Source organism: Desmodus rotundus, chromosome 12 (genome assembly GCF_022682495.2).
Source record: "Desmodus rotundus isolate HL8 chromosome 12, HLdesRot8A.1, whole genome shotgun sequence".
NCBI lineage: Eukaryota > Metazoa > Chordata > Mammalia > Chiroptera > Phyllostomidae > Desmodus > Desmodus rotundus.
This window is the reverse complement of record NC_071398.1, coordinates 69,511,499-69,526,773: the sequence shown is the minus strand read 5'-3', so window position 1 is coordinate 69,526,773 and position 15,275 is coordinate 69,511,499. Positions and strand designations below refer to the sequence as shown.

The window sequence follows — 15,275 nt, the reverse complement described above, 5'->3', positions numbered from 1 at the left end:
TCCCACTCCCGGTTCGCTTTTTGCATTTACGCCTTTGGCGGGAAACCGCTACGAACAATTGAAGAACCCTGGGATTGTTTCTAGTTCAGCTTTTACTGCTTTGTGATCCTGACAAGTCGAAGCTTTGCCCTTAGTCTGTGCCTCTGAAAAGTGGGGTTGAGAGGCTCAAGCACGATTATGTCTGTACAAATGCTTTCTAAAGGAGAAAGCATGGTAGCTTGTGAGATGATGGTTCCTCCAAACTCTGGCTTAGGCTCTTCCTCACTTTGTGATCTACTGAGCAATCCGTTTCCCTTTGAATCCTTATAACGTTCATTTGTAGATTTTACCCTCAAGGTTTTGAAATGCCTTCTGAACATTCTTCATAACTCAGCTTGTTGGGCCACATTTGGCTTTCTTCCAGAGTCTGCACTCTGCTCAGAGCTCGTTTCACCGAGTTGGAGAGGTCCTTTAGGTCTCAGGTTCTCCTTCATTAGATGTCGTTCTTAAACCAAGTTGCTTTGGAACCATTGCTAGTTTCCTAGATGGTGGAGGGCAAGGAAGAGGTGGAGAAACTTTCCAATTACCTGACTTCATTATCCTCTTCAAATCGCGTTGTTAAAACCAGGACAAAGAAAAAAATAATTTAAGGATACAGCCTTTCACTGCCCTGAGGGGTAAGTTTCACAAATACTTTAGTTCTTGCCCAGAAGGTGGTCACAGGGAGAGGTTTAAATGACACTCAGGTTAAATATAAACCCAAAAGAGAAGTACAATGGAAACCTAACCTAGCGACCTTACAGGCAGCGGCAATTTGCAGGTTAAAGTTCTGGTTTCAGTTTGTGAAGGGTGTTCACTTACTATTATTTATAAAGTATGGCAATTTCTCTGTGTGCCCACAGTGGAATGTCAGAACCTTCTCGAGGCTAGTGAAAGCAACTATGTTACAGAGAGAGCAACAGTCCTTGGACTCTGCAACTTAATAGTTTTGTGTGTGACCTTGGCCACATCTGAGCCTCCATTCCTTTTGTAAAGTATGGGAAGAACATATGCTGATGGGTTTATAAAGCCCCGTATAAATATATAGGTTTAAATTAAGTGCTTTGTGGGTGATGATTATTTGCCCCAAATAGACTTCTACCAAGTATACAGTTCATTAATACTCATGATATACCTCATGCTGACAGAGAGTAGTGAATAATAGTTTAAGGGGGTAAATTCAAAGACATTATTATCACTGACAACAGAAGGAAAACCTGACCCCAATTAAGGAAACTGCTGATAGTCTTTTTTTTTAAATTAGGATATTAGCTCAAACTATGTCTTTATAAAAACCAGAATGTGCCACTAGGAGGATAAAGCTGTCATCCTGAGGGATTTCTAAGCTGATTTCTCAGAGGTATCCTGGGAGGTTATGGAGAAACCAGGGCCCCAGTAGGCAGAGTCCATCATCTTGTGTAAGGCTTTGGGGACCTGAAACACAGAAGGTTCCACAGTCACAAAGCTTGAAAAGCATCTTGGGTTCTTTAGGAGCTAAGTCACAGGGGCCCGAGCTATTACTACCTCTCAGATTTGTGTTTCCTTGATGCCACTATCCGACACTTGGGAACCACACAAGCATGAGTCACTCTGCTACTTTATTTGGCAGTTGACTCTTTAGTACTGTTGACTCATAAGAATGTAAGGTTACATGTATGAGAGGAAGGTCCAAGGATATGGATAAAATATGAAGCCTTTGAATCCAACAGATGACCTACCTTTACTAAGTCTATTAGGGTCCCAACAGGAAATAGATGACATGCTCTTAAACAATGAAGGGCTATTTTTAAAAAGTATGGGCAAGGGATGGGTTGGTAACTGGGGGCCAGTTACAGCCTTAGGCCTGAAAGGACAAAGGGAGGTAGTGGTTACTGGGACCTGGAAGGAAAGATTGCCTTGAGAGGAGCAGTGACCTTTAATCGAAGGATATAGCTAGGCCCAGGTGAACCCAGGGGAGAGGTGTCTTCTGCCAGAGTTCCCTATTGGCTGAATCCAACAGAATGCCAAAGTACAGGGAACCCATTGATGCAATTCATGCAGGTTAGCCTCCCAGGATAGAGAATAAAATATAGGAGAGAGGAGAGTAATCTGGAAGGAAAGAGAGGATATCTAGCATGTAGAGATAAAACCCTGTCCATTCCCCACAAGAAAGGTTATCTTTGATTCTCCTTGCTCAAGTACTGCTGGCCAGCAACTTTATGAAGATGGCTTCTGAATTAGTTTCGGAATAAAATGTACTCTGAGGAGTTTGTAAGAAAGGCTGCCCAGGTTCTTAACTGCAACTGGAGATAAATTAAGTTGCTCAGCCAAATAAGATAGTACTCTGGCCCTGGCTGATGTGGCTTAGTGGATTGAGCGCCAGATTGAAAACCAAAGGGTCGCCGGTTCGATTCCCAGTCAAGGCACATACCTGGGTTGTGGGCCAGGTCCCCAGTAGGGGGCACTCGAGAGGCAACCACACATTGATGTTTCTCTTCCTCTCTTTCTCCCTCCCTTCCCCTCTCTAAAAATAAAATAAAATCTTTTTTTTTTTTTAAAAGAGTACTCTGATTAAAGGACAAACTACGAAGGGAAGAACATTAATAATTCTATGTAGAAACTACAATTTATTTTTTAATTTTAATTTTATTTTTTCATTGATTTGAGAGAAAAAACCATCAATTTTGTTGTTCCAGTTATTATGCATTCCTTGGTTTCTGCTTATATATGTCCTGAGCAGGGATGGAACTTGGAACCTTGCCGTGCTGAGATGATGTGAGGGGGCTCTAACCAACTGGGCTGCCTGGGCAGGGCTAAATTGTAGTTTTAGAACAATTTTTTAAAGCTGAGGGATTCTGGGCAAAGTCACAGCCTTTTTTTTTTTTTGTATCTATATACCGAAGATAATACATACTTGCAAGATAGGTATATATGTATGCCAAGTGCCTTGCTTATTGCCAGACATGTAGCAAAAGCTCAAAGCATGGAAGTTATTTCTATTGGCCTCTCTCTTAAACATCAATTTCCCTTACAATACAAACTTTCTTAAACGTTAGACTGGTTATGGGAACAGAGCGCAGTCCCACACTTTGCTCAGGGTTTTCCTCTCATCTTAACTCACTTAACTCTACCAGACATCTTGCACAAACCTTACAGAGATGTAGTTATCATTAGGTTGCTGCCACTTCAACTTGTGTTTTTACCTACTGATCTTCTTGGAACAGAGGGCTCACTTTCACAGAGTGAAAACTCCTAGGAAAGTTGCCCTAGTTTACATTTTTCTCCATCATTAAGAATATTACTCTTTAGAGAACCCGAGGTTTCTATCCAATTCCCTTTTAACACTCCTGTATTCCTGATCATTTCTCTCACTAGGATTTTAATTCAACAAGACCCTTATTGTGTGTGTGTGTGTGTGTGTGTGTTTCTCAAGGCCCCTCAAGCCCTATTCTTTTTCTCAGCAAAAAACTATATACATTTATGAGGTACCTGCCAGACCAGATATACCTTACAAATAATATGTACACTGTATTTGTTGTCTATGTGTGTTTACCTAAAAGCAATTATCTACACACAGCCTAGTACATGGTAGGTGTTCAATTCCCTAAATATTGACTTTGAGAGCTTGCCTGGAAATTCTAATTCTTGAACATAGATGCTTACATATTCTTGACTTTAGTATTACTCTCCTTTAAGAAAAGCATCCTTATTGACAATGGAGCAGCTTTTGCGAACACTACTATACACTAAATAAGGACACCCATTTACCAGCCAGATGAGTGTATTCAACCCTGGCATCAATGGGGTTTGTGCCACAACCAGACTGCTACTTGTATTTACTTAATAAATGTGTGCTGAATTAGACTGAGATAACAAAAAGCACCTTATTAACTAACAATAGCTAGCTGAGAAGCCAACAGAGCAAATCCACTATTTTCAAGCCTCCCTAAGTCTGATTTTTGCCCCGCTGTATCTTAGCATTTGACTGGACACCCACACAAGGCATATAATCATTTCCTTCAGCTACTGTTCTCTCTTGGTTGTTTGCTTTTAGGGAAGGGGGTGAGGAATGAGAGAAAAGAGGAACATGTAAGTTTAACACACCAATCAAAGGCTCTTTCCATTCTTACTTAATTTCTTACCTCAACTTGCTCTGCCTGTTAAGAATACCAGCTGAGGGGTAGCAGCAGAGGGTGTGAGTGGGTTAGAAGATGCTGAACAGGGGAAAGGACCTTCCCCAATGCCTTCCAACCACATTGCCCTCATTAGCTCAGTTGGATAGCAAAAACAGTCCGGTACCACGTTTCACTCAATGAAGGACTGCATACACGACTCCCACATTAGAATGGAGCTGAAAAAATCCTATTGCCTAGTGACATTGTAGTCATAACATGATAGCGTAACACATTACACAAACTATTTGTGGTGATGCTGGTGGAAACCAACTGCGCTGCCAATCATGTAAAAGTGTAGCACATCCAATTGTGTACCGTACATAATACTTTGTAATGATAAACACCTATGTTACTGGTTTATGTATTTACTCTACTATACTTTTTATTGTTATTTTAGAGTAAAAAAAATTGCTGTAAGACAGTGTTATGCCAGCAGCAGCCTCATACCTCCCGTGTTTACCATTTCTCTTGATTTCATCATTTTCTCTTATGCTCTATTTAATCTCATGTTCTTTTTTAAAATAAATTTAGTGTAGCTTAGTGTGATTCCCAGTCAGGGCACATGTCTGGGTTGCGGGCCAGGTCCCTATAGGAGGCGTGTGAGAGGCAACCACATATCGATGTTTCTCTCCCTTTCTCCCTCCCTTCCTCTCTTTCTAAAAATAAATAAAATCTTTTAAAAAAAAGTAAATACATTAAAAAATGTAGTGTAGCTTAAGTATACAGTGTTTATAAAGTCTACAGTAGTGTACAGTAATGTGCTAGGCCTTCTCATTCAGTCACCACTGACTCGTGCCGAACAACTTCTAGTCCTGCGGGCTTCACTCATGGTAACGGGTATCAGTAAGGTACACCTATACAGGTATACCCTTCGGAATCTTTTTTTAAAAAAGATTTTATTTATATTTAGAGGGAGGGGAAAGGAGGGAGAAAGAGAGGGCGAGAAATGTTTATGAGTTGCCTCTCTTACATGTCCCAACCAGGACCTAAACCTGCAACCCAGGTATGTAACCCTGGCCAGGAATCAAACTAATAACCTTTTGCTTTATGGGTCGACATCCAACCAACTGAGCCATGTTGGTGAGGGCCCATTCTTCATCTTTAATACTGTAATTTTACTGTACCTTCCCTATGTTTAGACATACAAATAGCACTGTGTTACAGTCGCCTATAGTATTCAGTACAGTAACATGCTGTGCAAGTTTGTAGCCTAGGAGCAATAGTCTACACCATGCAGCCTAGGTGTGTAGTGGGCCGTACCATCTAGGTTTGTGTAAGTGCGCTCTGTGATGTTCACACAACAGAACTGTCTAGAAATGTATTTCTCAGGACATATTCCCATCATTAAGTGGTGCATGACTGTATTGAGGTTTATCTGTGATTGAGGAGTAGGTACAATTTTTGCCCAGGAAATATAAAAAATTTCAGTGACACACTGAAATGGTAAGACTTTGATATTTTATTAAGAAACCTTTATTTTAAATGATAGTACAAAAATTGTATATATAATATAGATCTGTATAGGTGTATATACACACACAAATGCTCTATCACACACACACATACACAAACTTGCTCATCAGAATCAAACCCTATTTAAAATCCTAAATAAAAGAAGTATATTTAAGTTTCCCTAAAATATACTGTACATAAAGCTGTCAGACAACCTGAAAAACAGAGGCACCTCACCCACATTCTTTCTCTCCTCCCCCCTAATCACCTACCTCCCCACCTCCTGCCCCAAAATGGACGGCCTTGGCAGAGGACAGTATACAGGGCCAAGCCAGAGAATGAAGCTGCCATCATTATTGATAGAGCCAGATGCCTGAAACCAACTAGGAAGCACAGGATTGTAGGCTGTGACCTAAATTCTCAGAAGCAACAGAAATAAACAGAAACTTCAGAATAAACAGAAACAACAGAAATAAACAGGAACTTCAGAATAAACAGAAAATATGTATTTGGGGTAGAGGGAAGTGGAAAGAGGACAGACAAGGCCCACAGACTATAAATGATCTGCTAATTAAGTTCTAGTTCCTGGGAAAGACTATATAAGATAAGAACAATGGGATCAGAGAAGCAGAAGTAGTTAGAGGGGGAAGGGGAAGAGACAGAGAGATAGGGAATCAATTTCCTGCCATTAAGAAGCCAAATTGCTACTGTAGTCTAGGAATGTCACTCTACCCTCTAATCCTAGAGAGGCTCAAAAAATAAAATAAAAGGCAGCACCAGAGGTCCAAAGCTACATAATTTGAATGTATATCCTTCTTGCTCAATATATTAGCATAGGAAATAAGAGTACTAACTCGGAAGGGGAAAATATTCATCACATAAAAAGGAGACAGATTAAGAGCCTAGAGCAGCATATAGGTGGTCTTGACATGTATTCCATTCTTTTTATTTTTAAATTTTATTTATTTTTACGAAGGAGAAGAGAGGGAGAGAGGGAGAGACACAGGGCTGCCCCTTGTGCTCCCCTTCCTGGGGACCTGGCCTGCAACCCAGGCATGTGCCTTAGACTAGGAATTGAACCAGCGACCCTTTGGTTCACAGGCCAGCACTCAATCCACTGAGCCACACCAGCCAGGGTTGTGTTCCATTCTTAAGCTCCTTTTCTGCCCATATAGCGAGGTCTGCAGAAGGAGTAGAGGATAGGAGGCCATTCTCCAATAAGCAGGGACAGAAACCGATTCCCACTCAATATTAAACTTCTAGGAAGAGTTCACCATGTGCCTCAGACCTTGTAGCTCTGTTGGTCCATAATGTCGTTAGGAGAGGGCAACACAAATTTTCTTAAAACAATCCCTCTCAAAAGGATGAGATTCTAAACTGGGGAAGTAGATGTAGAGAACGTCTGCGCCTTCTTTCATGGCACTTTATCCGGGGTTTCTTGCTTCAGAGGTCTAAGAGACCGTACTCGTGCCAGTCAAAATAGCTGCCACAGGAGTGGAAAGGAGGCTTGCTCTGTAAAAGGGCAGCTCCATCTCTACCCTGACACTGCTCTGAACCCTTCAGTTTACACAGTGTCATCACACCAAACGCTAAATAAATCGCTGTAAAGCTGGGTACTGGTTCTCCCTGGGGCCTCACTCCTCAGGTTTCTCATCACTGCCTGTGAAAGCACACCTCTCAGAGAAGGGCCAAAGCAATGCCTTTTTTCCCTCAGCCCCTTTAGTGAATCCAAAGAAACTCTCTCTCATGCATTTCATGAAATAAAAAATTTCCAGGTTATACCAGGTACTTCAGAATTGAATCTTAAATAAAGAAGAAAATGAGAAAGTCCAAATATCTTTATAAACATATACACAAATATACACCCTGCGAAGGGGCACTAAAAATGCCCTGGCCACATAATACCTAACTTCAATTGGAGAGCCCTCTGGTAAATTCATTGTTTTTCCATCGGTATGAGGAAAGTCATCAGTGTGCCATATATTCCCAACATTACTGGGCAGACACACCGATTTTAAATATGTAAGGGTAAGACTGAGGAAGGGGGAAAGGCAAAGCCAAAAATAGCTGAACACAGTTCAGACAGAGAAAAAGAACCTCTTTTAAGGCACCAAGTTCAAAACACAAAAAAACCTAAAGTCCAATTCTCCCATATTTCGGTTAAAAGACTTCAACTCTGGCATTACAATGAAGAGATCCCACAGAGGTAGTGGTAGGAAGAGAATGTACACTTATACATTTATAAGTAATTTCCCTAAAGCCAAAGAACATGAACAGAAATGTAAAGATTTATTTTTTTTCTCTTCTTGGGGGGGAGGGTAGGCTTAAGATCAAAATACAAAGGTAGAGTGTAAATTTCCTATATTAATACTGATATTATTAAAGCAGCTTTATTTTAAAGTAGGCAACCATCCTAGGCTCCAGGTGTCTTCTGCTCAAGTACCAACTCTGAACCACTTGTCTGTTATTTGATTCTCTGTAATCCAACCTTGCCATAAATAAGCCAGTTGGAATCCCCTAACCTAGAAGATCTAGCAACATTTCCCAACTTCCATGGATGATCCTGAAAGAAATGCAAAATCATAAAATGGTATTGACTTTAATGCATTTAATGTTTAACTTCTAACTACTTCAAGGGATCCTGACTTACCATTCTCTCCAAGGCAATACAACTGGACACCAAATCTTATTCCCTTCTCTGGGATGCTAAATGGTCTATTCCAAGTAAATAAAAACAAGTAACTTTTTGCTACCCTTTCCAGATACTTCCCTTCTCTCTCTCCCCCTATCCCAACCTCTCCTCTAACTCCCAGTCTCAGAGACCCCATCATCAGAAATGCCTTGAGCTGGATTAGAGATTTTGTGTGTGTATGGGAATGACAGCCTTCTATAGAAGGATAATTAAGAACTGATAAACAGTTCCCCCAAACAGCAGGGACTCTGTACGCTCAAAAGGGAATGTTGGATGAAAACTCCCCACTCCCAATCAGAAGCTACCTTAGAGTGAGGTGGTTAGGCCTGGATATCTTCTGCAGCATTAAACTCAACCCCCTTAACAGGAAAGAAAAAAAAAGGAATTAAAGTTAACACATACACCAAGAACATAAACAAAACACATCTAAACGACACTTGGTCCAACTATAGTAAAGCTAAGGCTCTGAAATGGCACACAATAGCAGCTTATCATTAGCACCTGGTTCATGAAAGGACTCAGAAAACAAAATGAAATGAAACATCACAAGCAGAAACAGGGCAATTTGACAGCAGATACCATAATTTTATCCTCTTATTCTCACTCTTACCTAGGCTCCTCCACTGCATTCCTCCATCATCTCCAACAGCCCAGAGTAATCTCTGGCCATCTGAGAAGCACTCAGTACACAGGCCCATGGGGAAAACCAAGCTTAGGTGGACAGTTGTCAAGATTAATTTTAAAACTGACATTTTTGCCTGGAAGACTCTAATAGCCAATTCCGTTTGTTAAACTTGGTTTGGAGAGTTATGTTTTCAGTTTATTTTTGAGCCCCAAATGATTTTTCATCTCTGGAAAACTGTAGCAAGTTACTTCACTGAACAAGGTACATAGAACCATGTTAACTGTCAAGTTTTATTCCAAATTAAAAATGTACGTTTTCCCCATGATTGCTAATTTAGAAAACCATACTTTAAACAGTCACTCAATGTTTACTTAGCACATCTCCCTCTAGTTTCTTCTTGTCATTTACAACAAAGCAAGCAACTCAAGAATGATGGGGGCCCAATTTCAAAGGCAAAACCTCCCCACCACCTCTCTTCATCTATATTTCCCTTTCTGAACTCCAAGCCAGCACACAAAGAAACCCAGCAATGAAACACTTTCCAGAAGTGTCTAGGCAAAGGGAGCAGGCATATTGAGAGAGAAGGGAGTGAGGCAGATGAAGTATCTGGCCAGAATCTTTGGTTCCTTACTCTATGGCACTGACAGTTCTTATTCCCTGTGCCAGCACACACTGAGCACCTATTGTAGAAGGCACACACCTAGAAGGCACAAAAGCTCTGCATAAGGTCCTACCTTAAGGAAACAGAGCAATTTACTCATTCCCAAATCAAAAGGCAACAAAACTACCCAACATCCTCAGCATTTGTCTCTCCAACCCTCTTTTTTTATTGCATATAAGAGATACCATGTAAGTTCTACAGAAAGGCACACCTAGAAAACCCAGCAATATTGTATAAAATTAAAGAATTGCTATTAAAGCTTGATATTACATAAATAAATGTTTGGAAGCGAGTTGTTCTAACGACAGACTATCATCCTGATTGTAATTTTATAAAATGCAGTCAGAGCAAAGTTTGTATCTCAACAGCAGACTGTTTCATAACCCCAAAAGCCTGTTTCTGGCTACTTTCCAGCATTGTGAAAGCACAGCCTGGAGGATTCTGGATTTATATACACTTCTTCACATAAACAAGTTTTTGTTCCTTTCCAGTTTTTAAATATTACATTTCAGTTTCTTAAAACTGGCAGCTGAGCTATGGACACACCATGGATGCAAATTTAGTCAGGCACTCACGAACTCCTTTCCAGTGAAGTGAACTCAGGATAGTGAGGAGTGCCTGCTCCTTTGGAGGTGGAATATATTCCTTCCTCTTTCCCAAAGCTTGCTCCTAACCCCCCTCCCAATTAGTTTTCTTCCGTAACAGATACACATCATACATCTAAGGCAAATTTTCAGGTCACTTTATGGTACAACTATTAAAGGATCTGGATGGGTCCCATATTAGGAATGTTATCTTAAAAAAATCTTTTGATACCTTAAAAAAATCTTTTGATAAAAGTAAAATCTTTTGATAAAAGTAAAATCTTTTGATAAAAAGTGAGTTATTTAAAAAACAATCAATATACAACATGCAGCATTCTTTTACCTCTACGTTTAAAGCAATGATGTAAGCTGAGAAATTTGGTCCTTATTATTTTGGCCCTTCAGAAGAAGTGTTCCCCAATTTGGCTCTGATATCTCCAGTTGCACAGAAAGCCTTCCTGAGCCCGAGCATTGTACCCTGCTATAGTTTTCTTCTTAAGGATATTCTTAATTTTTATACAAGGTTTGTCCTCTGTATTTTCTTTTAAAAAGGAGAAAAAGATGGACACAGTACAAATTGTGGCCCTTGTACGTTAAGATGAAACAGCTTCCATGGAAACTCCAGTATGAGGCTCTGTGGTCCCTCCTGCCCCAGGCACTTCCATCTCTCTCTCTTCCATCTCCCCCTCCGTGACTACTACAGCGTCTACCTCAGCCACCTCTTCAACCATGGTGAACTCAACTCCATTGGGCTGTTGTCGGGCCATAGCCTCCAGTTTGAGGCGGTATTGTTCTGCCTCCTGCTCTTTCTTTAGGAGCTGGTGTCGGTACTCCTGGGCTCTTCGATTGGCTTCCTGAAGCTGCTGCTGTAGTAGCTCTTTTTCAGTGCCTTCCTGTGAAAGTAAACCATGTCACCACCAGGTAAGAATTCCTGATCAGTTATCCAGAGAGTGCACAAAAAGATAAAGAAGGGTTCAGGCCTTGAAAGTTTTGGGTTTTGATTCTTTCCCCTCTTCTCTCCACACTGCTAAAAACATTACCTGGCTTTCCTCCACACTGTCTGTCATTTCTTCTACCCTTGGTTTCTTAGTCAGTGGTGACTTCTCTGCTTCTTCTTCCTCTTCTTCAATTATAGTCTCCTCTGCAACCTGACCAGCAGGTACAGTTAGAACTACAAGCCAAAGGACACCAATTGGAGGTGATGAATACATTGTAAAACAAGTAAGTTTTGCTTGCTTCAAGTTAGAAAATAAACTGAAATATATCCTCTGATATTTTATTTTTCATATGCCTTTGGATTTTAGAATCAGCAGGTAAGGCATGGCTCTGCAGAAAGAAACAGAAAGGATTAAAGAGGCACTAAGAAGGCCTCTGAGAGGAAGGGTAAAGATTGACAGGTTTGGAAGCCATGCAGTTAAGCCCAGGTCTGAGGCTCTTATATAAAAACGTCAGAAGCTATGACCAATTAGCTTACAATTCTGCAAGAATAACTTGTCTAAAGAAGGCCTGATGTCTTCAGATAAGATTTATTTTTAAAGATTTTATTTATTTATTTTCAGAGCGAGGGAAACGGAGGGAGAGAGAGGGGGAAAGAAACACTGATTGGTTGGTTGCTTCTTGCACACCCGCTATGGGGGACCTGGTCTGAAACCCAGGCATATGCCCTGACTGGGAATCAAATTGGTGATCTTTCAGTTGGACCACACCCTACCCACTGAGCCACACCAGTCAGGGCTTCACATAAGATTTTTGAGAAACCTCTCATGAAAGCAGTGTGCCATTAACTGTATCTAATTTAAGTATTTCTCTTCTCATAGATAAGTTAGAAGAGGGTCAACACATATGCTCACAACACACATGTGGTGCATGGTTATCACAATATCATTGACTGTATTCCCTATGCTTTACTTACATCCCCATGACTATTCAGTGACCACCAATTTGTGCTTCCCAGTCCTGTCACCTCTTTCACCCATTTCCCCACTCCCCTCCTTTCTGGCAACCACCAGTTTGCTCTCTGTGTCTGAGTCTGTTTTAGTTTTGTTTGCTTGTTTATTTTATTCCTTAGATTCCACATATAAATGAAATCTTATGGTACTTGTCTTTCTGTGACGGACTTATTTCACTGAGCATAATACCCTCTAGGTCCATCCATGATGCCTCAAATGTTAAGATTTCATTCTTTTTTATGGTTGAGTAATAGTCTATTGTATATAATGTGAACCTGAGAAATACATCTACTAAGTAGGGCTCCTGGTGGCCAACTGGCCTCAAATTACCAAAAATAAAAAATAAAAAATAAATCCCAGAACTTAGCAGCCATTCTACATAAGAACCTCTCCTCTCACACAAACTGCACTTCAGGGATAAGCCTGCACTGAACTTGAACTACCTGCCTGTACTCTTTCTGTCATCTGAGCCAGCCCTTAGAAAGGAATTCCTGAAATCCTATTTCAACCAGTAGGACTGATGCTTTCCCCATCCAATCAGAGCTGTGCAGTTCTGACCAATCAGAGCAGCTCCATTCCGACCTGTCAGGAGAGTGCCTTTTTAAAAAAATATTACTCGCACTACTACTTTTTCATCCTCTAATCTACTGATGGACTCGCGGGTTGTTTCCATATCTTAGTTAACAACACTGCAATGAATATAGGGATGTATATCTTTTCAAATTAGTGTTTTGGGTTCCTTTGGATATGTACCCAGAAGTGGAATTGCTGGGTCATGAGGTAGTTCAGTTTCTAATTTTTTGAGGACCTTCCATACTGTTTACCATAGTGGCTGCACCAATTTGCAATCCCCAAAACTGGATGAGGGTACCCTTTTCTCCACGTCCTTGACAATACTTCGTTTGTTGATGTACTGATGACGGCCATTCTCATATGTATGAGGTGATATCTCCTTGTGGTTTTAATTTCTACTCCTCTGATGATTAGTGACATTGAGCATCTTTTCATATGTCTATTGGACATTCATGTGCCCTCCTATTCAGGTCCTCTGACCCTTTTTTAATTGGATTGTTTGGGTTTTGGTGTTGAGTAGTATGAATGCTTTATAAACTTTGGATATTAACCCCTTATCAGATGTATCATTAGCAAATATGTTTTCCCATTTAGTAGGTTGTCTCTTTGTTTTGTGGATGGTTACCTTTACTATGTAAAAACATTTTCATTTAATGTAGTCACATTTGCTTACTTTTTCTTTGGTTTTCCTTGAGAATGGCTAAAAACTTAAAAGTTAGTGACAATATCGAATGTTGGTGAGGATGTGGATAAACTGGATTATTCATAAATTCCTGGTAGGAATGTAAAATGGTACAGTCACTCTAGAAAACAGTTTGGAAATTTCTTGCAAAACTAAACATAAACTTACCACAGGACCCAGCAATTGCACTTTGGGGCATTTATTCCAGAGAACTGAAAGTGTATGTTCCCACAGACCTGTACCTGATTGATCATAATAGCTTTATTCACAAATAGCCCAAAACTGGAAACAAATGTCCTTCAATGGATGAGTAGTTACACAAACTGTTGTACATCCATATCACGGAATAATATTCAGCAGTAAAAAGGAATGAACTACTGAGACAAACAACTTGGATGGATATTAAGGAAATTGTGCTTACAGAAAAAAGCCAATCTCAAAATATTACATACTACATGATTCTATTTATGTAACATTCTTGAAATGATAATAAAAGTATAGAGATACAGAACAGATGAGTTAGTGGTTGCCAGGAATTAGGAATGGGATGGAAAGGGAGGTGGCTGTAGATACAAAAGAGTAGCATGAGGGATCTTGGTGAGGGAACTGTTCTGGATCTTGACTCTGGTGCTCACGTAAAGTACACATGTATTAAATTGTATAGCACGAAGTATATACACAAACACATAAAGAATGCATATGAAACTGGAAAAACCTCAATAAAGTTGGTGGATTTTATCAATGTCAATTTCCTGTCTGTGATAGTGTACTGTAGTTATGCAAAGTGTTACCATTGGGGGCCCTGGCCAGGTAGCTCAGTTGGTTAGAGCAGGGGTCCTCAACCTTTGGGCTGCAGACTGGTACCAGTCCACCTGTTAGGAACTGGGCCACATGGCAGGAGGTGAATTTCAATGTAATGCACTTGAATCATCCTGAAATTATCCCTCTACTCACACCTGTCCTTGGAAAATTTGTCTTCCATGAAACAGGCCCCTGGTGCTAAAAGGTTGGGGACCACTGGGTTAAAGCATCATCCAGATTCGCCAAGATTGCCCACATACAAGAAGCACATACAGGGCACATACAAGAAGCAACTAATGAGTGCATAAATAAGTGGAACAACAAATCGATGTTTTGGTTTTTTTTCCTCTCTCTCCCCCTTCCTTTCTTTCTCTAAAAATCAATCAATAAAAATTTTAAGAAGATTTTATTTGTATATTTTTAGAGAGAGTGGAAAGGAGGGAGAAAGAGGGAGAAAAACGTTTATGTGAGAGAGAAACATCAATTCCTCTTGTAGGCCCACAATTAGGGACCCGGCAACAAACAAGCAACCTTTTGGTCCACAGACTGGTGCTCAATCCACTGAGCCACACCAGCCAGGGCAATAAATAAAATTTTTTTTTTAAATATTACCACTGGGGGAAACTAGGTGATGTATATGGGATCTCTGGGTAGTATTTCTTCCAATTGTACATGAATCTATAATTATCTCAAAACAAAAAGTTAAACATTTTATTTAGGTTTTAGGATGAATTGTGATTTTTTGTGTAAAACAGATTTACCTAGTTATTTGGTTTGGTTGAGTCATCAATTAATAGCAGTGGAAAGCAGCTTAGATAACGCTAAGTGGAAACAGAAGTTTGGTCTGGGATTTAAAACTTCCTGAAAGTAATTCACAAAATCTCAGCTTTCCTTCTTTGGGCCTCGTTAAACACATTTTTAAAAAGTAGTATAGCCCTGGTAGGGTGGTTCAGTTGGTGGAGCATCATCCCATATACCAAAATTTTGCAGGTTTGATCCCTGGTCAGGGCACATACGTAGGCTGTGGGTTTGATCCCTGGTTGGGGTGCGTACAGGAGGCAACTGATTAATGTTTCTCTCTCAC

At 40.3% G+C, this 15,275-nt stretch overlaps 1 protein-coding gene across 8 annotated transcripts in view; it reads right to left on the bottom strand.

The window, feature by feature from the left end:
- Nucleotides 1-1,376: 1,376 nt before the first annotated feature.
- Nucleotides 1,377-15,275, bottom strand: part of GABPB2 (GA binding protein transcription factor subunit beta 2) — a 33,809-nt gene continuing 19,910 nt past the window's right edge. For 3 of the 8 annotated variants that reach the window (XM_024570308.3, XM_024570307.3, XM_024570310.4), the window contains 2 exons: nt 11,227-11,357; nt 5,594-11,079 (listed from right to left, as the gene is read on the bottom strand). In XM_024570308.3, coding sequence (XP_024426076.1) covers nt 10,780-11,079; nt 11,227-11,357 — 431 coding nt within the window. In that variant the 3' untranslated portion in view covers nt 5,594-10,779. Of the gene's footprint in view, nt 1,453-5,593; nt 11,080-11,226; nt 11,358-15,275 lie in introns of those variants that run through there. The other 5 variants (XM_045203469.3, XM_045203468.2, XR_002975720.3 and 2 more) reach the window with 5 other exon arrangements.